Source organism: Schistocerca piceifrons, chromosome 4 (assembly GCF_021461385.2).
Source record: "Schistocerca piceifrons isolate TAMUIC-IGC-003096 chromosome 4, iqSchPice1.1, whole genome shotgun sequence".
NCBI classification, from domain to species: Eukaryota; Metazoa; Arthropoda; class Insecta; order Orthoptera; family Acrididae; genus Schistocerca; species Schistocerca piceifrons.
In genome coordinates this window covers 263,333,642-263,360,743 of record NC_060141.1, presented here as the reverse complement: position 1 = coordinate 263,360,743, position 27,102 = coordinate 263,333,642, and the positions used below count along the sequence as shown (strand labels likewise).

Here is a 27,102-nt window from a genome sequence, read left to right as displayed (position 1 = left end):
GTTGCGAATGGTCCTCGCCGATACCCCAGGAGCAACAGTGTCCCTAATTTGCTGGGAAGTGGCGGTGCGGTCCCCTACGGCACTGCGTAGGATCCTACGGTCTTGGCGTGCATCCGTGCGTCGCTGCGGTCCGGTCCCAGGTCGACGGGCACGTGCACCTTCCGCCGACCACTGGCGACAACATCGATGTACTGTGGAGACCTCACGCCCCACGTGTTGAGCAATTCGGCAGTACGTCCACCCGGCCTCCCGCATGCCCACTATACGCCCTCGCCCAAAGTCCGTCAACTGCACATACGGTTCACGTCCACGCTGTCGCGGCATGCTACCAGTGTTAAAGACTGCGATGGAGCTCCGTATGCCACGGCAAACTGGCTGACACTGACGGCGGCGGTGCACAAATGCTGCGCAGCTAGCGCCATTCGACGGCCAACACTGCGGTTCCTGGTGTGTCCCCTGTGCCGTGCGTGTGATCATTGCTTGTACAGCCCTCTCGCAGTGTCCGGAGCAAGTATGGTGGGTCTGACACACCGGTGTCAATGTGTTCTTTTTTCCATTTCCAGGAGTGTATTTAACCTGACAAGGTTTTGACCATCAAGCCCTTTCTTACATCTAGCCAGCCATTCTATGTTTTTCTTTGCATTACATTCATTATGAAATCCATATTATAAGCTGCAACTAATATAGAATGCAACATTCGGAAATTATTAGGACATAAACGGTGCAGAAAATCACAGTTTATGTTCGTTCATGAGACACATAAAAATAAAGATAAATAACAGGCGGGAAGATGTAAATTATGAGATATAGCGGCAGTAGGCATGAGAGAGGTGGTGGAAGATGGACCATAAGAGGAACGCGATGAAACACGAGTAATGATGATAGCCAAAAAGAAACTGGCGTAATTGATTAAGAAACAAAAGCCGAAAGACTTTGATTTACTATCGTCACGGCATTGACAGGAAGAGCGCTTCAGCCTCTTCTTAAAAGCAACGGGGCACGGAATCGTGTGCAGAGTGCAACAGAGGCTGTCAGCACCACCAGACACGGAGTCTGCGAATGTTTTTTTTTTTTTTTTTTTTTTTTTTTTTTTTTTTTTTTTTTTTTTTTTTTTTTTTTTTCCTGGATGGGAACAGCTAAGATACTAGATAAGTGAGACGTATTTCAGTTACGATGAGATGAAATGTATGGTAGTGTACTTCATATTACAGATTATCCTATCTGGCCACAAACAACCTAACCGGGTATGTGATGTGCTGACGGATATTGCAGATGCAACCCACAGAAGCATTAGTGGTTAGACCTAATCGTCTAGACTCGAGAGTTTTTGTTACTCGTTCCGTGCTGGATTACATCGTATTAGTGGAGATTAGGCAGAACGAGTCATCGCACAATTTCATATTTCACATTCTGTTGAAATCTGTTGCGTAACTTCCGCAGGGCACAGAGCCAAGCAGAAGTCTTCCTGCGCGTGATGACGGTATTTTCGGCTCAACTGAGGTGCTCATCTCAAGTTACACCCAAGTTCTTCACCGTTTTCTGACATGGTATGGCAATGCCGTAGAGAAGAACAGGTGGCAATCATTCGCGGAATTCAGAATTAATTTCTGATTTAATATTAAAATTACTTGAAATTTCTTCGCATGCAGTTAAGTCCTAGGTTTTGCGCCTGTCTTACTACTGAAGATAGATAATCATTCATCTGCACGATGGCAGTGTTGATGTCTTTAGATATGGTGCTTCGATTTTTAGGTGGAGGTCGTCGGGATGGAAATGATATTTAGCGGTCAGTACCGACGAGATACTATCCGCGTATGATTAGAACAATAGTGTGCCCACGCCTGATCCCAACGTCATTCCTAAGAGAACTTGCTTCCAGAACGACTTTCATTCCTACAGACATCTCGTTACTGCCTTTTGTTCAAGTAGCTTCCAGACCCCTTGAGGGCACTATCTGAAAATTTTAGCCGTCGAATTTCTCTGAGCAGTATGTCAAAGACACAAGTATTCGGCAGAGCGACGGCGATATTCCCGTCGTGGTTTCCTTAAATTACCGTCAGGCAGCGCAGCGAGAGCCTTGAAACACGTTCCACACGGAACATGTCTTTGCCCCTTATCCAGTTGTATTTTTGCTGTTAGTCACTGCAGAAGAGACCGTGAAAGTCAAATTAGTTATCATAAAACCTAATGAATGATTATTCAAACCACGCCCCTCTGTGGATGGAAGAACCCGCATGCGAAACATTAGGAAGTATGTCGTGGTTCGAAGGATTTTTGGTCTAAGTTTCTGAGAAATGCACCTTAGGATGCGTTCTTGCAAAATGAACGTTTGTTGAACAACCAAGCGGAGACCAACGTATCCCTTTGTGAAATGTTAAAACAGCCCGTCCCCAAGAAATAGCAAAATTTTTTGTCTGTAAGAGTTTTTCGTAGGTGCGGTGCCGTAAACAATCACAGGGCGATAGGCGATCTTTGTATACTTAGCTAACGTCCGTTGCATAGCTGAACATAATGCGGCTCATGGTTAGAAAAATTAAGACGAATGCCAGAATGGTTCCTTTGAAACATGGCACTGCTGGTTCCCTTCCTTGTCCTAGTTCAATCAGAATCCTGTGTTCCGTCTCTAATGATTACGGCATCAGCGAGGGGTTGCATCCTATTCCCTCTTCCTCGCTTTCATGCAACTGTCTGCTACCCTGTACCTGAAATTGTCAGTATCGTAACCCGAAATTCTAATAACTTGAGTTTAACTGAAAGTAAGGTAAAAGTTAAACGCACCGGTATTAGACTTCAAGTGGAATTACAAATCGATGTCATATTGCTACATTAATGAAGAAATATATCTATGTTCATGCATTCCTGATGAACGAAGAGTAGTCACGAGTTTTAATTTTATCACCTCGCCTAGGCATTATGGTGTAGGCATTCATCATGCACAATGGCTAGACACCACTGCATACGAGGAGCGACAATAAATATATGAGACTGATGTGAAAAAAAGTTGCTTAACGTTTTAGTCAAGTTTAGTGCTGTCTCCTTCAAAGTAGTTCCCTTCTGATTGCACACACTTTTTCCAGCGCTTCTGCCAGTGATAGTAACATTTCTGGAACTCATCTTCTGCAATATCCTCCAAGACCCTCGTCACAGCTTTTTGGACATCTTGTGTTGAGAATGTTGAAAATGTTGTCTCTTGACCACCGTTTAGACTCTTGGAAATAGAAAAAAATCGCACGGAGCGATATCTGGTGAATAAGGTGGCTGTGGTAGTACTAAAATTTATTTTGAGGTTAAAAATTGCTGTACTGACAGAGCAGTATGGGATGGCGCATTATCGTGATGCAGAATCCAATTATCAGCAATGTAGACACGGACACAAAGAACTCTTTTACGAAGTCTTTCTAAAATTTCTTTGCAGTAATATTGGTTAACTGTTTGTCCAGGAGGCACCCACTCCTTATGAACAATTCCCTTGGAATCAAAGAAGCATACAAGCATGCATTTCACTTTTTTGGTCTGGGTGATCCCTATGAGCATCATTGCGAACTTTGGCGTTTTGTCTCAGGATTGCACTGTAAAAAAAAAAAAAAAAAAAAAAAAAAAAGAACTTTAATCACCAGTGATAATCAACAATTCTGAATTGATTTCCGTTTGCTCTAACAGATCGGCTGCCACATTTTTCCGTGTTTCTTGTTGTTGTGGTGTGAGATTTTTGGGGACCATTTTTGCACAAATCTTTCTCATACCAAGATCTTCAGTTAATATTAGACGAACCGTTTCTCGATTGACGCTCAGTTCTTCTGCAATCGTTTTCACGGATAATCTTCGATCAGATCGTACGAGTTCACGCACTCTGGCCAAGTTGACATCCGTCCGTGAGGTTGATGGTCGTCCACTGCAGTCTTCATCTTCAACATTCGTTCTGCCTTCACTAAACATTTTATGCCAACGAAAAACTTGGCTCTTGACATAACCTCCTCTCCAAAAGCCTTCTGAAGCTTACCGTAAGTTGTCGTCGCGATTTCACCCAATTTAACAGAAAAAGAAATGGCATACCATTGCGTAATATTATACGGTTCCATTTCCGTGAGGAGAGACGCAAACACAACTTACTACAGCACAACTCACGACTGAACAAACAGTTGCATCGATGTGCCGCTTGGACTAGAAGCAGCTTATAGACCAAGGTCAAAGATATTGTGCCTACGCAAGCCTGCAGGGTTGCCACGTCTTGCAAAGAAAATCAGTCTCATTACTTTATTGTCGCACCTCGTATGTTTGCGTGAGGTATAGCTACATCTCAGCAGTACTACAAGGAGATTATCCTGGATCGTGTCCGTCTGTTTGGGGGTGTGGCAGATCCTGGTCTTTTTCCTATGGACGACAGTGCCCGCCGACACAGGAAATTGAAGATATTGAACGTATGGAATGGCCTGCGTACTCTCCAGACCTAAATCCTATAGAGAATGCCTGGGATGCTCTTGGTAGATGTTCTCCTCAATAAACACCCGCTCCCCGAATCGTGGAAGAACTACAAATCGGCTTGAGAGAGGAGTGCGACAACATCCCCCAAGGACTCCTGTGCACTTTAGTAGCCAGCATGAATAACAGCTGTAAAATGTGCTCTAGTGCCCGAGGAGGGCGTATTTCTTATCCGATATCGAGCCTTATGTTGGGATTCTGACCTGTGTCAAACATGAACGTTATTTATGTCTCATCCTGCTTTCCGATGTGGTGAAATATGTATAATTTTCCGTTCTAAATATGCCACTCCACCTCTATTTCATATTTACTGGGTTTCATGTTGTCCACTATCGCCTGTGATTATTCCTGTCCAACAATATGTTGGGATTCTGACCTGTGTCAAACATGAACGTTATTTATGTCTCATCCTGATTTCCCATGTGGTGAAATCTGTATAATTTTCCGTTTTAAATATGCCACTTCACCTCTGTTTCGTATTTACTGTGTTTCATGTTGTCCATTACCGTCTGTGGTTATTCCTGTCCAACAAGATCTCTATTTCTTACTAATTGTCAACCAGTGTATTTTCTTCTAATCACATAAAGTGCCGAGACGACAGTGGTTTGGTTGCTTGGTAAGCTGACCCTTTCATGTGCGTTTTGTTCTCCCTAGTGTCCTGACTGCTAAGATGTATGCATATTGCTCTGAAACAATAGAAAGAATGGAGAAACCGTCACTGCACGCTTGGTCAGGAAAACCATTGGCGACTTCCATGACTGCCTTGGGCAGTATGTAGTCACTAGCAGCCGCCATTTGGAGGAACTGTCATCCTTCAATCTGGTGGTTCCTACAAAAGATCTTTGTACTGATCGTCTCTTTCGGTATTATCGCCCTTACTAGTGGTGACGACACGCTGATGGTGTGGGCCGCGCTGTGTTGCAGGGGACCGGTGGCTGGTGTCGTGCCTGGGCGTGCTGTACCTGAGCAAGGGCCTGTTCTACCGCGTGGTGCCGGCCGACCAGACGTTCGAGCAGTACGCGGGCGTGTTCCGCTTCCGGCTGTGGTGGTGCGGCGAGTGGCTGGAGGTGCTCGTCGACGACCGCCTGCCCACCGTGCACGGCCGCCTCGCCTTCCTGCAGGCGCAGCACTCCGACCAGTTCTGGCCCGGCCTGCTCGAGAAGGCCTACGCCAAGTCAGTACCGCCTGCATTTCTCAGCTGTGTGCCTATGTTTTACTTTTGACACGGGTCGACGAGTTCGATCAAATCAAATGGGATAATGTCCTGGAAATTAGATAAGAGACACTGATTAAATTAGAGATTAGATTAGATTAGTACGTGTTCCATAGATCATGAATACGACACTTTGTAATTATGTGGAACGTGTCAGATTAATAAAAGGTGTCTATACAAGATATTACATTAGACAAAATATTACATGACACTCAATATTTTTTTTTTTTTGTGGGGGTTGGCAAATTACCCACTTACTATATCCAAAAATTCATCTGATGAGTAGAAGGAGTTGCCATTAAGAAATTCTTTTAATTTCCTTTTAAATGCTATATGGCTATCTGTTAGGCTTTTGATGCTACTAGGTAAGTGACCAAAGATTTTTGTGGCAGCATAATTTACCCCCTTCTGAGCCATAGTTAGATTTAACCTTGAGTAGTGAAGATCATCTTTCTCCTAGCGTTGTAGCCATGTACACTGCTATTACTTTTGAATTCGTTCGGATTGTTAATAACAATGTTCATAAGTGAATATTTATATTGTGAGGCTACAGTGAAGATTTCTAGCTCTTTAAATAAGTGTCTGCTGAAAGTAGTGGGCCTAGAAGAAAAATGGCTGACGGTCGCCGAAGTAAAGAAAGTATAAAATGCAGACGGGCAACAGCTATAAACGTTTTTCTAAAAAAGTTTTATACTGGTTAGTAGTGAGAGTAATAACCGAATAAATAAAGACCAGAATGACTACTTGACATTTATTAGCTAAATATTACAAATTCTCAGAATAAACGTTAAATAACTTCATGTCACAATAAATACTCGTATACAAATATGTAGACTGACTCGACGAGTTACACTAAATAAAAAAAAAAAAAATGCAAATGTGTGTGAAATCTTATGGCACTTAACTGCTAAGGTCATCAGTCCCTAAGCTTACACACTACTTAACCTAAATTATCCTAAGGACAAACACACACATTAATGCCCGAGGAAGGACTCGAACCTCCGCCGGAACCAGCCACACAGTCCATGACTGCAGCGCCTTAGACCGCTCGGCTAATCCCGCGAGGTACTAAATACAATGAGTAACTGCCTTCACTCCTTGGTATGAACACTCCTGCCCATCATACAGGTTGCCATTTACCTGTGGTCCTAAATTTGACCACGCACTTAAACTATATATACATGGACACTGTGCTCATTTGCAAAACAGATGACATAAGAATTTGGCCAAGACAGAAGATCATAATCCCCGTAACTACGATGGTCTCGGGCATGGGTCAATTAAATCTCTTCTAATCATATATTTAAGATACATAATACTTCCGTAACACATTCCACAGCACTACATAACTTTTAAAACCGTCAGACAGCCACATATAACGTTAAAAAAAAGGAATGATCGTATGGTACTGATAACTGGGAGTCCACACCTGGGGAAGTTCGGCAGGGGCGTTGCAAGTCTTTTCAGTTGACGTCATATTGGGCGACTTGCTTATAGATGAAGATAAAATTATGATGACAGCACAACAACCCAGTCCTTGTGCGGAGAAAATCTCCGGCCCCGCCGGGAATCGATTCTGGACCCGCTGTATAGCAGTCAGATGCGCAGACCTCTCAGTTAATGAGGTGGACATATAATATATATTTAAATAACAACAGCAAGTTTTCAAAACACTCCCTTAAAATAAAGGCTTGTAAGAGTTATACTAACACTTCTTGCCCACACCTGTAACCCAAACTTCTCAGTAAGTTTAACACAAAAAAACACCAGGTTTAACTCTTGCCAAGAAACAATACCTTAGAAATGGGACCCACAGTGACAACCAATTCCAATGCACAACTAAGCCCAAAGCATAACTTATAACCAACCCGGAGTGGCGCCGTTTGAGAGCTCCGTTCTAAGCCACATACAAGTCCGAGAGCTGTGAAGATGGGACACACCAGAAACACAATTTACAATTAAGAAGCCATAGCTATAGAACAACCAGAACGTACCGCTGGCATTCCACTTGTGATTGAGTGGAGTGCAGCTGTCTACAACATATTCCCTTCTGGAAATTCAACTATTCTCAAATAAATGCACGAATGTTTTCAGTGAGACTCTGGGTTTTCTACACCCTCCGCGCAGCACGTCACGCACAATTCCATGAGAGCAAACGACGCTCTGCAGGAAACATCGCAAACAGTATCATCACTACGCCACCCCTCTCCCTATACGGTAAAAATGCACTCGGAGCTGTTACTCACTAGCCTGTTTCAGCAGTCAGACAGCTACTCCTCCAGCCATCCTTCCAGATCGGAGGCCCACACCAGCACACCAGACGCACTGCCAGCCGCTCCGGCCTGCCTCCTCGATTTTGCCACAGAGGGAGCTCCAGGGCTCAGAGCCAAAGACCGCAAACGTCTCGTGACGGTGAAAATGTGTCGCGCAGCAAAACTTCGGAGCAGGATAGAACTGTATACCGGGTTGGAACGTGAACCCATAACGCCTTTCAAGGGCAAAGCTCTTACTGACCGAGCTAGCCAGACAAGACTGACAACCGGTCCTGGAAGAAGGCGAAGTAAATATTCCAGAATTCGAATCGAGAACAGCTGCCAACACGAGTAACGTAGAAATAAATATCCTCGGAGTAGTGAAGCAACTTAAATCACTTCATAAAAGCAAGTCTTCTGGTCCAGACTGTATACCAATTAGCTTCATTTCGGAGCATGATGATACATTTGCTCCATACTTAACAATAATATACAACATTTCGCTCGACGAAAGATCCGTACCCAAAGACTGAAAAGTTGCACAGGTTACACCAATATTCAAGAAAGGTAATAGGAGTAATCCACTAAATTACTGGCCCATATAATTAACGTCGATATGCAGTAGGATTTTGGAACATATATTGTGTTCGAACATTATGAATTACCCCAAAGAAAACGGTCTATTGACACACAGTCAACACGGATTTAGAAAACATCGTTCTTGTGAAACACAACTAGCTATTTACTTGCACGAAGTGTTGAGTGCTATTAACAAGGGATTTCAAATTGATTCCGTATTTCTGGATTTCCCGAAGGCTTTCGACACTGTACCAAACAAGCGGCTTGTCCTGAAATTGCGTACTTTTGGAATAGCATCTCAGTTATGTGACTGGATTCGTGATTTCCTGTCAGAGAGGCCACAGTTCGTAGTAATAGGCGGAAAGTCATCGAGTAAAACAGAAGTGATTTCTGGCGTTCCCCAAAGTAGTGTTATGGGCGCTATGTGTTCCTTATCTATTTAACGATTTGGGAGACAATCTGAGCAACCGTCTTCGGTTGTTTGCAGATGACACTGTCCTTTATCGACTAATAAAGTCATCAGAAGATCAAAACAAACTGTAAAACGATTTAGAAGAAATATCGGAATGGTGCGAAAAGTGGCAGTTGACCCTAAATAACGAAAAGTGTGAGTTCATCCACATAAGTGGTAAAAGGAACTCGTTAAACTTCTGTTACACGATAAATCAGTCTAATCTAAAAGCCGTAAATTCAACTAAATACCTTGGTATTACAATTACGAACAACTTAAATTGGAAGGAAAACATAGAAAATGTTGTGGGGAAGGCTAACCAAAGACTGCGTTTTATTGGCAGGACACTTAGAAAATGTAACAGATCTGCTAAGGAGACTGCCTACGCTATGCTTGTCCGTCCTCTTTTAGAATACTGCTGCGCGGTGTGGGATCCTTACCAGATAGGACTGACGGAGTACACTGAAAAAGTTCAAATAAAGGCAGTACGTTTTGTATTATCACGAAATATGGGAGAGAGTGTCACAGAAATGATACAGGATTTGCACTTTAATTGATCATGTCTGGACTTTAGACCAGTATAAGTGTTACGTGAAGCCATACCATTGTGCGTAGTGGTACTGTGGTTTGGATAATCGACTCACGCTCAAATTATCGTCTGCATGCGTCTAACATGTCTGGATTTTCCAGGTTTCATTAAGTCACTTCGGCTGAATGCCGGGATCATTCCGTCCGCAAGACTACTTTTATCTTCCACACCGAGCTGAGCGAATGCTCCATCTGTGAGGGCCCATTTGTCAGCAAGACATTAAACTCCCCCATTCCTCTTCCCCCAACTTTCACACCTTCATCTTACACACATCACAATAGCTCTCCACTAGATGTACCTCGTGAGCAACAAAGCAAAGAGGCAGAGCTGGGGGTTTCTTTGTTTCTGGGCGCAAGTCTGCCTCACGCCAAGGCGTTCCGATCTGTTTCCCTCGCGAAACAGGGCGCACCATGGCTAATCTGCACTGCGCGTTACCTGAGGTGCTGGAGCGCCGCGAAAAACAGCTGTACGGCGTCTGATAGCGTCTTCTTCGCGCGACCATGTGAGTGTACGTTGACCACAAGGCCCTGGGGCGGGCGTTAGCCAGCGCATCACGTTTGCAGATTTCTGTCAACATAATGGAAACCTCTATCGTCAGTAAAACAGTCCCTTGGTGGTACGCTGACACTGTTAATTCAGGAACTGCGGCAGTTGTACGTTATTGCATTGAACAATAGTCTGTAGAAGAGTGGCCAGAGCATTATACAGGGTCAGCCAGCTAAGAAAGGTCGAGTAAAGAACGAGTAAATACATTGAGGTACAGCATTCACTAAGTTGTAGCAGACAATGAGACAAATTTTCCGAGTAGAAAAGTTATTTTTAACATTTGTACCTAATTAACGATTTATGAAGCGAACTTGTTTATTGGATGTAACTATATACTTTCCTCTGTGCCTTTGAAAAGAACCTTTAAGAAGGACTTCAATGAAATAAAATGTGCGTGGAAACAAACCAGGCAGCAACGAGGCAAAAGTGCCGCATACCATTGTCTCACCACCAGGAGTAGTAGTTCCGTAGGCGGTTGTCCAATTGCGACAAATAAAAGCAAGCACGTAGCTCCGGTGCAGTTCGTACCTTTAGTAATTATAGCATTATTATACTGTCATATCATTTACTCAAAATGGTGACAGCGGACACTGACACATGCTTTAAAGAGATTACAGACACAATACTGCATGTCGAATTTCTTCTGAACCTGTGACCCCACATTCCTGTGTTATACGGCAAGGTGACTGTAGCTAAACTCAGACCGAGATATAACATTCCTTTAACACCTCCATCTGATGATGAGCCTACAGTTAATGGAACAATAAGAGCGACTGGTTGCACATTATAACCACATAAACCGCCAACTCAAATCACAATTGCATTACATCGTTTACAATGGATACAATGAATTTGTGTAGTTCCACACGTTATAGCGCTGATGTTCACTTAGAAAGCTGTTTCCAGTGCCGCCGAAAAAAGTATGTAGTTCCGAAGTCAGTGTCGTAATTCGGAATCTATAACCGATAAAAATAATATGCGAACGTCAGAAAATTCGGCACTTCTGCTATAACCTGCACAAAATTAGGATATATTTACTCGTTCTGAATATATTTCGGGTGGCCTGAATTAGCTGTCGAACCGTGTATACTCATGCGGGTAGGTAGCTAGACGCTATGTAAGTTAAGTGAGAGTTCTCTCTGACCTATAATGGCACAGATTATTGGAGCACTGGTGCTTGTAATAGTTGCATCAACACTGTCAGTGAGGTCGATATTTCCAGAGAGTGCTAGAGCGAAGATATCATCGTGGATTGTTTAAAAGGCCACAGCGACAGGCACCGTTCGAGATCGCCGTGTGTTGGATTGCCGCAACGTGACGTTAGAAATTCTGTTTCTCTTATTACAATCTGGTGTGAGATTCGCAAGTAGTTATTTCCAAGAACAAGTTTGGATTAAGCAGAATCTACATCAAACAAGCATATTTTGTTAGCTTACCTATTTCCTTCCGTCGAATATGGACGGTAACATTTTCATGCTGTAGCGTTGGCCAATTACTATTCTTAAGTGATGCACATAAGCCAAACGTGCTGAGAAAATTTTAGGTGACAAGGTACGTCTTTGGGTCCCGAATAAGGAATCCAGTTTTATGACGACTGTTCACCAAATCTTTACTCATGACTCACCCGACTTGAGCATAATCAAGATCCCAGGGAGGTGGTGCAGTAGTACATTGGATTCATTTGCGAGAGGTCGGCGGTTCAAACCCCTGTTCTGTCATCCAGATTTAAGTTTTCCGTGATTTCCCTAAATCGGTTAGGCGAATGCAGGGATGGTTACTTGGAAGGTGCAAGACAAATTTCCTTCGCTGCCTTCCGCTGTCCGAGCTTGTGGCCGGCCTCTATCTATCTCGTCCTCGACTGCACGTTGAGCCCTAAACTTCCTTTCCTTCGTTCGTTCATAATCGAGTACCTATCGCCGAATTTCGAGGCACAGCTGTGGTGACAGTTTCCTCAACGTAATCCCTGAAGGACTAAGCTCTGCGATCCATAACGAGTAGTATGAAATTTATCCAGAAAATACTCAAATAGTATAGGTAAATCACGGAAAGAGTCACACCTATAAGCAACAGCCTTCTTGCCAACACCAACTGTTAATAAGTGGGCAACCAACATGTTAGATATGCTTTGGCTTGTTTTAGGCAAGCGAATGTGTCCTCTGTGGCAGCGTACGTGACGTACCACTCTAGATGTCGAAGACCTTGGCAGTGCTAGGAGCTATTTATTCTATTCTGTCTGGTGGTCATGAGTGTAAACTGCATGATATGTAAGCAACGTGATCTAATTAATATATGTGAGACTTAACTAGACTCATCAAGACTGTTTATTGTAGTGCATTAGAAAGCATTATTTGCCAAGTTCTTTTTTCATTTTCAGATATATGAAGCAATATTTTTACGCTGTAGGTGGTATACCAGTCTGTTAAAGTTATTATGTTCCCGCACATTGTATCTGTAATATGACACATCATTTTACAACAAGATGCGGTGTCAAAACAAGAAGCGGCTCTGGCCGCGAAAGCCTATGTAGTTAATTTCGTAATAACCGTAGAGGTGAAAGCAAGAATCCCACATTTCTGTCCCGAGATACCTTCCAGTGAAGGCAATTTGCCTTTTCCTTCCTCCCAAATGCTGTGAATTCTGGTTTGTGCGGAAAACTGATAAATGCGTGTGTAGTGTTGTGTTTTTTTCTGATAGTCTGAATCCGACCCGATGCCGGCAAATATTCTTCTCTTCTAGCACAATAACAAGGAGGCGGCCCATCTCCACGTTCACATTTAGCGGACGTATCACCTTACCTAGTGTCACGAGCCTCCTCTACTTGACTCCCAGTCGAGAGGTTTGACTTGTATCCCAGAGCACTGGAGTACAATCTGATGATAAGGAGCTTTACACCATCTCTTCGTAAAAAATGGTTATAAAAGTTTCTAGTGACACCAAGAATCAAACGTGGTTTCTCCTAGACTATCACCACTGCACAAGCGCGAATTGACGATCTTGACTACGAAGGCGAACCATCTATACTTCGGTTATCGTAATGTTTGCAGACTCTGCCAAAGCTATAAATAGGGGGCTGCTAGAGCGACGAAGAATGAAAGCTGGAAACTTAAATGAGAGAAAATCACTTCCTGTAACGCAGACTTCCGACTGTTATTTTCACAACGAAGTTTTCTGCCTCAAGCGATAGCTGCGAAAAGCGTCCTAAGAGGTTAACTCAGACCTTGAACACGTCACTACGCACTCACAGGTTTCCGAGAATTCGTCCAATTAACACAGGGTATTTCTTTCGAAGACAGCTCGTTAGGAGCACGGGCCTCAGTTGTGGTCTTTTGTGTCAACCGGGGTGACGTATGCTCACTATTGACTCGTGAAGAATGAATCAGGTTCACGTGAGAAGGAAGTATAGCGTGCTGTTGTCCTTCGTTAATCAGATGTTCCATGAAACGCTGCTCTCTGCTTTCTGTTAAAGTGAATTCAACTCTACTTGCAGCAAGTAACGTTTCTCTGGTTGGTAACTCAGACGCCATTCTTTCACCACCTACAAGGAAGGTATCTTACACCTTACGCTCGCCTCCCATTATAATAGATGTGACGTTGTTACCCAAGTCGCTATTATTTTTACGAAATATAAATTTATTTTTCACTCAGAAAGGTATCTTTGAAGTTCAAAGGCGAGAGATACAATTTAACCCTTTCAGACCCTCTGCCTACAATTGTGTACATTATTTTTTACTGTGTCTTGGCTCCCACCGGGGTATTTTTCCCCAGTGGAAGCCTGACATATACATTTGTGCACGTTCAGCCTTTTAATCATGCGCAAATGCTGCCGACTGTTGGGCATCGCTATGAAAATGTGAACAAGTCATTGTAGCAGTGTGCAGCAGCTCGTGACCACCCAAATACACGGATGTGGTTGGTTCGCTGTATTCCACTGTATAATTGAATATTGTTATTGTTATTTTGCATGGTACTTATTGAATGATCAATTTTCTGTTTCTTAAAATAGAAAATACTTCGTAATTAGTTATTTTAGTCCATAAAATGAATCCAAGCGTACAAAGTATGTTTTGAAAATGGATATATACTTTTGTATAAATCTTGCATCTAAAATCATTAAAAAATCACCTAAGAGCACTACCACATAAAGAGAAATTTTCTTTCCTCCAGAAAAAACTTAGGTATATACAGGTTAACACTAACGCTGCTTTACTTTCGATCTTCTAATATTTTAACTTGATGCGCAGATTTTTTGCCTCTGACTTCACTCTTTCCGGCGTAGGCGACCGAGCGAACGACACGGAATTATCGACTATCTGTGTGATGCTCAGTGTGTTGCAATTACAGGCCTATTTAATTTTATGCAAAAAATCAAAGTTTAATAAATTTAATTAATATTTCATCGTTATCTTTGACTGTGACTTCATATATAATTTTTTTTCATATATTAGTGTTTTATTAGCTTACACTACACAGAAAGTAAAGCACTTGTACAACCGGAGAACATCATATCATGTAATCACCGCTGAAAGAAAATACTGAACGATTCTATACCGGTGCTTGCTGTTCGCCTGACAGCAATCAGAATGAAAGACTCTTTTTCAGTATCTCCATGGCAACCTTCTCACTCCTAAATAGTACTGTTGACATAAAAGTGCGTACTTTTATGATTCTTGGTGTGGACATTACATTATTCGAAGTGAGAGATATTTTCTTTTGTAGAATGTCGAGAGAGCTACAAATACGAAAACGAATGTATATCTAAGCTATCCGCTGTGAACAACGTAACCCGTTGGCACTCGTCGGCGGCCGGCCGGAGTGGCCGTGCGGTTCTAGGCGCTACAGTTTGGAACCGCGCGACCGCTACGGCCGCAGGTTCGAATCCTGCCTCGGGCATGGATGTCTGTGATGTCCTTAGGTTAATTAGATTTAAGTAGTTCTAAGTTCTAGGGGACTGATGACCTTAGAAGTTAAGTCCCATAGTACTCAGAGCCATTTGAACCATTATAAATGTAATCGAACCCATTCTTAGTCGCAGTAGCTTCCATTCGTACCACGCTGACAGTCTAACGTCACGAAAGTGGTGTTGTAGGAGGTCGAAGATGCAGAAATGTCGAGAGCAGCATTTGATTAAATTAATTTTTTACGTTATGTCCACAAATTTCTCTGGAGACCACTGCACAGCGTATGACGGAGTGTTTTAATTCGTGTGAGACTGCGTTTGTTTTCAAAATAGACGACATGAAATACATTTCAGCCAAAAACGAAATGGTGTACTTGCTGCCGGATTCCTGCAATTTTCGCCTTAAGCAACTCAAAGCTTAGTGGAAGCGTGAAGAGGAAAGCGGCTGTTTGACACCCTTTCATGTATCATCTGTATACAAAATAAGTTCATTTCAGTAGTCTACATTCACTTAAGTATGTGACAGGTCCTACTTTCTGTGATGGAGATATTTATATGCATGTTGGAGAACTTTCAGGCTTGCGATTATGTATAAAAATGTTAAGCAATTAAAAGGGTGTACAGTATTTAACGTAGCTGACATAACCCAGCAGTGTTAGGGATATACAAATTGAATGAGTTATCAAAATCATTAATACTCCCAACGTAGCTCATAAAAGTGAAACAAGCTTGACTGACGCAGGTCAAGGCTAAGCGAAGCACTTGTAACCGTTCGTAATCTGGCGAATCGACGTTGTTTTATTCACGCACATGTCAATGTTGCTTCTTTCTCAGATCACGCCACAGGAGAGCATGAAGAGGAAGGCTGAAAAAGCATCCGGATCACGTTCGAATGATTTTGAACGGTCCCTTGTGGTTCCACCCTGTATACTAGAGCAAAAAAATTGCGATCGCACTACACAGCAAAAGGGTAACAACAGGTTCAATGGGGTTGCAGCCCCACGACGTTTGGAACGTCTGCGTGCATCAGCAGTGTTGAGCGTTGTCCTGCTGCTCGTCGCACTGCGAACTGTCGTTCTCGACCGTGAAATGTATGAGAATCAGCGCCTCAAGGGCAAGGTGTTATTTCATTGTCACCCTTTATGATACGTCGCGAGGGGTCTTCGTGTCGATTCTGAGTTGCGGTGTGCCTGAAGTGTTATCGTCGGTCACCCATAAGAAAACTGTGTGATTCCAACGCTGGATGTCACGTTTCCGACTTCCGTTAGGAGGCGTCAAAGGAAGGAGTGAAATGTGGATAAGAGGAAAAGGGACGACCTTCGAATTGCGTGACACATCCACGATAGCGCTGGACAGAATTGTGGTGAAATTTAGTGCTAATGTGACATCGGTAACTCACCTTACACCTCATATGAACTTCTGAGCTGTAACCTTTTTTGGCATGTTTCGACACCATGCTGTTTGAAACGCCGCCGATCCCGAGGGTGAAGTCGCAGAGCCCCACGCTGTTGTACCATTACAGTTTGTAGTCACCTTTGAGCCAAATTTCGAGCTTTGCAATGGAGACAGTTATAGGGTTCCGAAAAAGTGACAGCTCTTTTATTTAACTAGTGTGTATAAAGCACAAGAGTTGTGTGACACTTTTGTTCTTAACCAGATGGAAATGTATACTTTGAACAAATCGTCTTGTTTTTTTTTCTGCCAAAGCAATTACACGCGGTTCTGGGTACTATACGCTTTGTTTCTAGGATACGTGTAGTAACACTGCATCTCGTTACTCCCATATGGAGGGCAAAAAATATTCTACAAAAGTAACTGGAAAACTTTTATACAGAGTCAGTCACTAACTATTTCCACCAAGAATAACTCCGAAAATACGATAGGTCCTGAAAAGTTTGTGGCACAGAAGGTGCATGAGACAACGGGGGTCATAATATGACGTTGGGTTTTGTTGCTAGGTGGGGTCGCTTCAGAGACAAGAACGTCAGCTTTGGTTTTTTTTTTTTTTTTTTTTTTTTTTTTAAATGGGATGCTATAGTTTGGTACTTATTTTATGATGGCGGCTATCGAGACGAATCCAATGAAATGTATCAGTAAGGTCTTTGAAGGTAAACGAAGTTCAAAAAAGTGACATGAACGTCCATTTGCGGAAGGTGTTTGAAGTGCTGAGCATTGGTATCAATGCAGTGCTGCAATTCTTCTTATCATGGATTGAGTGATGTTCCGTATCACATCGGCACTTATTGAAGCACATGCTTTGACAATTCTCTCTCCCATACCTTCGGGTGTAGTTGGAACAATGTCTTTTACGAATCCCCACAAGAGAAAATCCAAAGGCGTTAAGTCTGGCGAACGAGCCGGCCGCGACGCATCTCCTCCGCATCCAATCCAACGATTTGGGAATTGTTTCTGCAAGTCATTTCTAATCATCAGCGAAAAATGTGCAGGAAACCCATCGTGTTGATACCATATTCTGTTCCTTGTTCCTAAAGGTATTTCTTCCAGTAACAGACCTAATGTTTCTTGCAGGAATGTGGTGTACTATCTACCATTAAGATTTTCTTCGATGAAATAAGGGCCTATAATTCTGTCCTCCAGAATCCCACACCATACATTCACTGACCACCGTTTTTGGTGTGCAACTTGCAGCAGCCAACATGGATTTTCAGTTGCCCAATAATGCATGTTATGCAAATTAACATTTGCATGGTTCATGAATGTAATCTCATCAGTAAATAAAAAAAAACCTAATAAATGTGTCATCCCTCTGAACCTGAAGTTGAGCTCATCGGCAGAATTCAATGCGACGCATACAATCCGAACCAGTTAATTCTTGATGCAGAATAATATTGTAAGGATGATATTTACGGCGATGAAGAACGCTACCAACACTACTCTGGCTCATGCCAGATTCCCTTGCGATTTGACGCGAAATAACACAAGGATCTCGAACCACAGTGGCAAGAGTACCAATTTCCATTTCCTCGTTTCTAACTTTGCTTTGCCGGATATGTTACGTACGCGTTAAAGATCCAATTGTTCTCAGTTTATCATACACATACTTAAATGTACGACATGTAGGGTGAGAACGTTGAGGATATCTTTGAGCATATAAGTCTCTAGCTCTCACTGAATTTCGTTGGCATTCTCCATAAAGGACAAGGATAATCACTTGTTCTTCGAAGAAATACATCATTCACATTCGCTTGGTTCGACGATACTAGTCTTACCGTTCCTATTAGTGTTGTATTGCGAGACCGTCGAATGGTGTTTGCATATCAATGGCACTTAGATGGATACGCCGTATTCGGCGAATATTTACTATTTGCACGATATACGAGAGAGAGTTGTCAGAGCATTTGCTTCGATAAGTGCCGAAGTGATACGGAATACCACTCAATCCATGATAACAAGATTGCAGCACTGCATTGATACCAATGGTCACCAATCCGAACACCTTCTGTAAATGGACGTTCATTCTACCTTTTTGACCTTCGTTGACATTCAAGGACCTTACTGTTACACATCATTGGATTCGTCTCGACAGCCGCTATTAGAAAATGAGTACCAAACTATAGCATCCCATTTAAAGAAACAAAGTTGAGCTTGATATCTCTGACAAAAAACCAACGTCATGTTATGGCCCCCGTTGTACCACGAATGAATCAGCTGCTAGCATAATTAATTCAAATACCACAATAAAAGACTTTATGAACGCAAATGAAACACGTGAAGTGATACAACTTTCGACAGTTGTCTTTCATCTTAGAAACTCATGAAGGCTTTTACTGCCGATATGTCAAATGGCACTTGCTTCTCCCGTACAACAACGTTCCCTGAGTGCTATCGTTGTATCAATGCGATCACAGTGTCTTTATCGTCAGAGGGGAAACGTCGTCTCTGCCGAGTCAGCTTCCAAAGTACCCCCCCCTCTCCTCTCGCAACAGCCTTTGCTCCTCCCCTTCATACATGTTACTTCCGTAAAACTCGATGCAACCACGAAACACAGGAGGAGCGGAAAAATTTGCTGCAAAAGTACTTGTCATTTTTCCCGCTCGGCTAGCCACGCGGTCTAACGCGCTGCTTCGAGTGGGAAGACGTGCCGGTCCCCGGCACGAAACCGCCAGGCGGATTTGTGTGGAGCTCTGGTGTGTCGGCCAGCCTGTGGATGGTTTTCAAGGCGGTTTTCCAGCTCCCTCGGCGAATGCGGACTGGTTCCCCTTATTCCGCCTCAGTTACACTATGTCGACGATTGCAGCGCAAACATTGTCTCCACGTACGTGTACACCATAATTACTCTACCACCACTCACACATCTGAGATACACTCGTCTTCCCGGGAGAGGGGGGGGGGGGTGTCCATTGGGGTTGGGGGCTGAACCGCACAATAACCCTGGGCTCGGTGTGTGGAGCGGCGGTGGGGTGGGTGGACTGCTGTGGCCTGTTGTGGGGTTGTGGACCACTACGGAGGGACGAAGCCTCTCCGTCGTTTCTAGGTCCCCGGTTCAATACACACACACACACACACACACACACACACACACACACACACACACACACACACGTCATTTTGATGTCACTGTCCAGTAAGCTTCGAATGAAACTAACTTTTCCCCATGCGGAAGCCATCTTCCACCTCAACGGGAACATTACCCGAAACAAGTTTGTGGAGACTTACGTCGAAGAGAGACAGAGAAAGCGTATGACATGAGCCGCAACGATAGCTTAAGCCACGAGCGCCAACAGAGGTCGAGGTCAACGCCGTGTGCAGAGGTGGGGCGGCGGCGCCGTGTGAGGTGTGAACAGCACTCCCACGCCGCAAGGTCGGCTGTCGACCCGCTGTCTCCACCAGCCGCAGAGTGAGGTTGCGCCAGCCGCTCGTTCACTTCTCTACTACCCGCTACATCGCGTCCTTAATTACCCTCTGACCTTTACGCCAACACCACTCTTCCCGACCTCTGGACGGCTGTTAACATCTGTCCCGTTAACTAGCTGTAAGGGGCCGCAAGCAGAATTCAGCATACTCTGTCTGCATCTGCAAGACATCCACAAGGGTCTTCTGCGTGGTCGCTTCCCGAAACACAACTGCGGTGCATATTAGACAATTGTTATTCATAGGTACTAGTCGATCAGAAACACACAATAGCTAGTTTTTTTCCCCCTCCTGTAACTGTGAGAGGTACGTCTTTGGTGGAGTGATGTTCTGAACAAAGCAGGATCGCATTGCTGTCGTGAAATATTGTCTGCTATTTCTATCTGTGAGATATAGATTATCTAAAGTACTGAAAATTCACATAGACTGATTATACTTCTTACAATAAGTTAGTGTACTCTTCGTCCTTCCTTATTTTAGACCATTTGTTGGCCGAACTGGAATGGCATCTGGCTGACGGTACAAATGTTAAGTGTACAGGGTTAGTCAAAAAGGATGTTACAACTTTGGAATGGCACAGAATTTTATTGAGATAACTTACAGAATCGGTAGATGTATCCTTTTGTAGCAAACAACCTTAAGTTTGATTCACGTAGTGCATCATTTCCCGCATTCCGACACGATGAGCACCACCGTAGTGCATAGTTAAAAGGCTACTTTCACTGGTGCGGAGCGTGCTCGCTGTGCGTTTGGGTTTCATGAAATGAATTCCGTAACAACTGTTAGGCGTAAATTTCGCACCGAATACGCTACAGAACTTCAAGCAGGCCTACAATTTACTCTTGGCACAAATTCGAGGTTTCCTCGATAATCGCTTCCCAGATTGGTGAAATGGCCGTGAAGTGCCAATCGCACAACCCACGCTTTACCCACTGGATTTCTTTCTTAGGGTTTTCATTAAAGACCGAGAGTATGTTGCTCCCCCACCAAAAACTGAATCTACACTGCCTTTGCACAAATTACGCTAGATTTCCTGCAACGAGTGTGAGAAGAAATTGATTAACTGTGGGATATTTGCCGAATCACAGATGGTAGTCGCATCGAACCAAAATGATACTTGACACTTTTATGTCAAACTTGAGACTGTTTGTCATAAAACATCATTCCAAAGTTGTGAAGTCCATTTTGGCTCACACTGAACAGGTAATCAGCACAGATCACATCTCTCGCTCTACTGTACGCCAGGGAAACGGTCACGAAGTTGAGAGAGAGAGAGATCGAAATCATCCACAAAATTTTTGCACTGTACTTTAAACTTTCTGTTGTGCCACTGCTGTTAGTGTTTATTTCGATTAGGTATTCGCACACAATCCATTCAGCCACCGAACACAAACACAGATAAAATAGATATTATGAAATTAATAGGTTTGTTTGCGTAGCTATCCTCCGCAGCAAGCATACAAATACTTGTTTTGTAAATAAAACCGCCTTTTCCTGCTGCCACTCAATTTATTTATCCCAGACGCATTTCGCCTTTTTCTTGTTCTAAGGCATCATCAATGGGATCTAGAACGATACAGTTTTGGTATTTTTACATTATCAAACACTTCACGTCGCGATTCTTATGTAAAAAAGTAATTACTTACGATTTTCTTATCTGCGTTTCCTCTCATCTGGTCTGGTGGCCGCACTACCACTTTAGTACTGACATATAAGTACAACTTTGCGTTCTGGCCTTCTTCACACTGTTCACCATGTTTACCCTTCTTTTTTGTGGTGTACTATTATCCACTCGATATAACTATTTCGTCGCACTAACTTCTAGATGTTTATACCGTGTGTGTGTACGAGAGAGAGAGAGCATAAGAGTGGTTTTTTTTTTGGGTGGGGGGGGGGGGGGGGGTGGTTGGTGGTTTCAATTGTATGGTGTTGAATACGAATGTACTAGGTGTTAGCGAATGGTTGAAAGGTTTAGTGACATCTGATTTGACTTTTCGTTTCAATATTCTGTGGAGGCATTCATGGATAAGTGAGTGTAAAGATGTTGGGTGGTATTATTCTTATTATATTGGATGGTATTATTTTATTAATCCTCTTTGGGAACGTTATTCTAATATTTTATCAGTGTAAATAATGAAAAAAAACTGATGATGCCTTAGAACAAGATAAAGGCGAAACGCGTCTGGGATAAATAAATTAAGTGGCAGCTGGAAAAGGCGGTTTCATTTAGAAAACAAGTGTATTATGAAATTATATTCTCTTCATCATAATGTTAAGAAAACAAGTATGCGAAAACTCTTAAAGCTTTTTTAATGCAACAATGGTTATTAACAGTCTATATTTATTCTTTATGCTTACATATTTATGCCTTAACACAGTCACCCTGTCTACGACCAAACTTCACGCAACGAGAGACCAGTTTGTTGATATACTCACTGTAGAATGTTTGACGTTGTTGACGGAGCCACAACCTCACTTTGCCTGCACCGCTTCATCACTATCAAAGTATTCGAAGGTGTTCTTTAAGTTTTGGTAAAAATCGGATGGGATCAAGCCGGGACTGTATGGAGGGTGGCCGATGACAGTGAATTCAAGGTGTCGGATTATTGCAGATGTCGCAGCACTTGTATTTAGTCTGGCATTGACATGCTGAAGGAGAGGGTGCTCCATGTATGGACGAATCCTTCGGATTCGAAATTCGATTGCAGTCCGTTGTTTCTCACGCCCTGACATAGTTACGTTACACGTCGCCAAGTTACACACTACAATTCGGAGCCATCTAGGGCCAGAGGGCTGTAAATATGTAGACGTGAAGAATAAAGATGTAGAATGCTATTAGCGTTTGGTTTATTTAAAAAAGCTGTAAGAATTTTCACATAAATAATTCGGAAGTACTACTTTTCAGCACGCACACATAGCTCTAAGAGAAATACATAACACGCAAGACTCCGTTACAAATACGTCTCTCTCCATAAAAAGAAAACCTCGTATAATATCTGTACACAACAATGTCCTTCGCTGCAAGCAAGATCTTGACACTCGTGGGAGGCTCCAAGCCAGTCAAACAACTTCCAATAGTAGCCCCACTGTATCCTTCTCTCCATGGCTGAGTGATCAGAGCGGCAGAATGCCACGCGAGAGGCCCGGCTTCGATTCGAGCCCGGGTCGGAGAATTTCTCTTCTCGGGGACTGGCGGTTGTGCTATGTTCACCATCGTTTCATCCTCATCGACACGCAAATCACCAAGGTGGTGTCAACTCAAAAGACTTCCACCAGGCAACCGGTCTACCCGACGTTAGGCCCTACTCACGCGCACATTAGGTCCTTGTAACAAAGTATACATTCGTCAAGATCTTAAATTTTTCTAGGGTAGGCTTCCAACAATATCGGTTAAGTGGATGGCGGTAGTTTCCTTAGTTAAATCGTAGCCGGGCTACTGTCACCATGAAACTCCGGCTAAACCTATTGTCCTCGTACTGTGAGTGATTAGGGTGAGTACATACAACGTCAGCGTGGCGTCTGCCTTTAACAGGTATGGCAGTTGTTGCAGGTGGTTCCGTTTTGTACTGGAATGCATCTTCATGCCATAAAGAAGTCGATGCTGGAGTTTTGTCATGCATCACCTTGCTGACCAAAATAGCCACTTCTCTTTGCCGATTATTCAGCTTCAATCAGCAGCGCGACATCCTTTTTGTATTGAATTTGACAGCCGAGCTGGCCGAGCGGTTCTAGGCGCCACAGTGTGGAACGCGCGACCGCTACGGTCACCGGTTCGAATCCTTCCTCGGACATGGATGTGTGTGATGTTCTTAAGTTAGTTAGGTTTAAGTAGTTCAAAGTTCTAGGGCACTGATGACCTTAGAAGTTAAGTCCCATAGTGCTCAGAGCCATTTGAACCATTTGTTTTTAATTTCAAGTAGATGTATCACTTCGAGTATCCCACAAACAAGTTAGTTGTCAGCACGTACGTAAAAAATACTTGATTTTCTTTTAAGAACAAAAAGTAATATCTGAACGTAATCTCATTGCCACTCCCATAAAAATGAACTAATATAAATTTGGGTTTCTTCTAGATGATGTCTTGGTAAATGTACAATGTTGCAAGCGATATTACTATCATTATCTTCCGGCCAAATGCTGATGCGGCATTTATAATACATCAGACATACAAATCTGACACGCATGGTGTCTCGTCACTATGCCGGACTACGAGAGAGTGATACCCACCGAAATGCCATTCGGGTGAAACCCAGAGAACTCTACACACATCGTCAGAGTAGTTAATCCGCGCGCCGTTATTTAAACATTTTTTCTAAGTGTCAGAAACTTCAGGTAACAAGGATGGTCCTTTGAAAGTCCTGTGAATAGACCTGAAGCAGTTTTCACTTAATGGAGGTATAGACGACAGTAACTACTGAAATGAAGCGTCTGTTATAGGTGAAAATGCATCTAAGATGGGAGTGAGTTCTTTTATCATTAAAAGATTGCTACATCTTCTGCATTTTATGTATGCATCACGCGAATGCATATATTTTTCCTGTTTCTTACTCGTAGTGTTTCTTTTGGAGTACCGCTTCATTCTGAGGGCCACAGTGCCAGACTGGACCTAGAAAGTTTTAAAATTTGGCAGGTGGCAGTAAGACGTCCAATTTATGGTCTTGGGATTAAATCTCTCGAGCTTTTATAGCTACCAGTTTTAGACTTTCTAAACCATAACAGGTGCCTGAGTCACGAAGATAGCTGATCCGTGCTGTCTTGTGAGAAACGCGCCGGTGTAGGGAGATGTGTAGTCCGTCCGACCACGTGGCTAAGAGGAGTGCCTGGTTGACAGCGCGGGGGGCGGCCTAAGTGAATAACGAGCAGTCTGGATAGGCAGACAACGACCCCGCTAAGCACAGCACCAGACGGGTCGCAAGTTGAATAACGCTAGCGTACAGGGAACTCGGAACGAAGCGCTGCAGCTGTAGAACACCTAAGAGATTTACAACAGGCCAGCACTCAAGGACGTTGCGTAAACGTGGAGAGCGGCGTATGCTAAGAGTTGAAAGAATGGTCCATTCCAAATAGAAAACACTGTACAGTGTCAATGAGAAAATTTCTTAGACTGAAAATGAGACTTCGTTTATGGCAACACTGCATATACAGGGTGTTACAAAAAGGTACTGCCAAACTTTCAGGAAACATTCCTCACACACAAATAAAGAAAAGATGTTATCTGGACATGTGTCCGAAAATGCTTAATTTCCATGAAAGAGCTCATTTTAGTTTCGTCAGTATGTACTATACTTCCTCGATTCACCGCCAGTTGGCTCAATTGAAGGAAGGTAATGTTGACTTCGGTGCTTGTGTTGACATGCGACTCATTGCTCTACAGTACTAGCATCAAGCACATCAGTACGTAGCATCAACAGGTTAGTGTTCATCACGAATGTGATTTTGCAGTCAGTGCAATGTTTACAAATGCGGAGTTGGCAGATGCCCATTTGATGTATGGACTAGCACGGGGCAATAGCCGTGGCGGGGTACGTTTGTATCGAGACAGATATCCAGCACGAAGGTGTCCCGACAGGAAGACGTTCGAAGCAATTGATCGGCGTCTTAGGGAGCACGGAACATTCCAGCATATGACTCGCGACTGGGGAAGACCTAGAACGACGAGGACACCTGCAATGGACGAGGCAATTCTTTGTGCAGTTGATGATAACCCTAATGTCAGCGTCAGAGAAGTTGCTGCTGTACAAGGTTACGTTGACCACGTCACTGTATGGAGAGTGCTACGGGAGAACCAGTCGTTTCCGTACCATGTACAGCGAGTGCAGGCACTATCAGCAGCTGATTGGCCTCCACGGGTACACTTCTGCGAATGGTTCATCCAACAATGTGTCAATCCTCATTTCAGTGCAAATGTTCTCTTTACGGATGAGGCTTCATTCCAACGTGATCAAATTGTAAATTTTCACAATCGACATGTGTGGGCTGACGAGAATCCGCACGCAATTGTGCAATCACGCCATCAGCACAGATTGTCTGTGAACGTTTGGGCAGGCATTGTTGGTGATGTCTTGATTGGGCCCCATGTTCTTCGACCTACGCTCAATGGAGCACGTTATCATGATTTCATACGGGATACTCTACCTGTGCTGCTAGAACATGTGCCTTTACAAGTACGACACAACATGTGGTTCATGCACGATGGGGCTCCTGCACATTTCAGTCGAAGTGTTCGTACGCTTCTCAACAACAGATTCGGTGACCGATGGATTGGTAGAGGCGGACCAATTCCATGGCCTCCACGCTCTCCTGACCTCAACCCTCTTGACTTTCATTTATTGGGGCATTTGAAAGCTCTTGTCTACGCAACCCCGGTACCAAATGTAGACTCTTCGTGCTCGTATTGTGGACGGCTGTGATACAATACGCCATTCTCCAGGGCTGCATCAGCGCATCAGGGATTCCATGCGACGGAGGGTGGATGCATGTATCCTCGCTAACGGAGGACATTTTGAAAATTTCCTGTAACAAAGTGTTTGAAGTCACGCTGGTACGTTCTGTTGCTGTGTGTTTCCAAATGGTTCAAATGGCTCTGAGCACTATGGGACTCAACTGCTGAGGTCATTAGTCCCCTAGAACTTAGAACTGGTTAAACCTAACTAACCTAAGGACATCACAAACATCCATGCCCGAGGCAGGACCGTAGCGGTCTTGCGGTTCCAGACTGCAGCGCCTTTAACCGCACGGCCACTTCGGCCGGCTGTGTTTCCATTCCATGATTAATGTGATTTGAAGAGAAGTGATAAAATGAGCTCTAACATGGAAAGTAAGCGTTTCCGGACACATGTCCACATAACATATTTTCTTTCTTTGTGTGTGAGGAATGTTTCCTGAAAGGTGGCCGTGCCTTTTTGTGACACCCTGTATACGCCGTCTTCTTTTAGACCAGCACAGTTTGTCTAACGTTTTCTCAGTGAGTAGGTTACATCTCTAAAGTGCGAAGCACAATTATCAAAGTTCTGTAAAATATCCGTTTACAGTTTCTGTAATTTCACTGGATTCAGATTTCCAGTCTCAGACTGGTTCAAATGGTTCAAATGGCTCTGAGCACTATGGGACTTAACATCTATGGTCATCAGTCCCCTAGAACTTAGAACTACTTAAACCTAACTAACCTAAGGACATCACACAACACCCAGCCATCACGAGGCAGAGAAAATCCCTGACCCCGCC

At 43.5% G+C, this 27,102-nt stretch overlaps 1 protein-coding gene across 1 annotated transcript in view; it reads left to right on the top strand.

The window, feature by feature from the left end:
• LOC124795276 (calpain-C) overlaps positions 1-27,102 on the top strand; it is a 449,990-nt gene that overhangs the window by 282,179 nt on the left and 140,709 nt on the right. Inside the window, exon 4 of the mRNA XM_047259222.1 lies at positions 5,404-5,653. Within this exon, the coding sequence (XP_047115178.1) occupies positions 5,404-5,653 (250 nt within the window). The remainder of the gene's footprint in view (positions 1-5,403; positions 5,654-27,102) is intronic.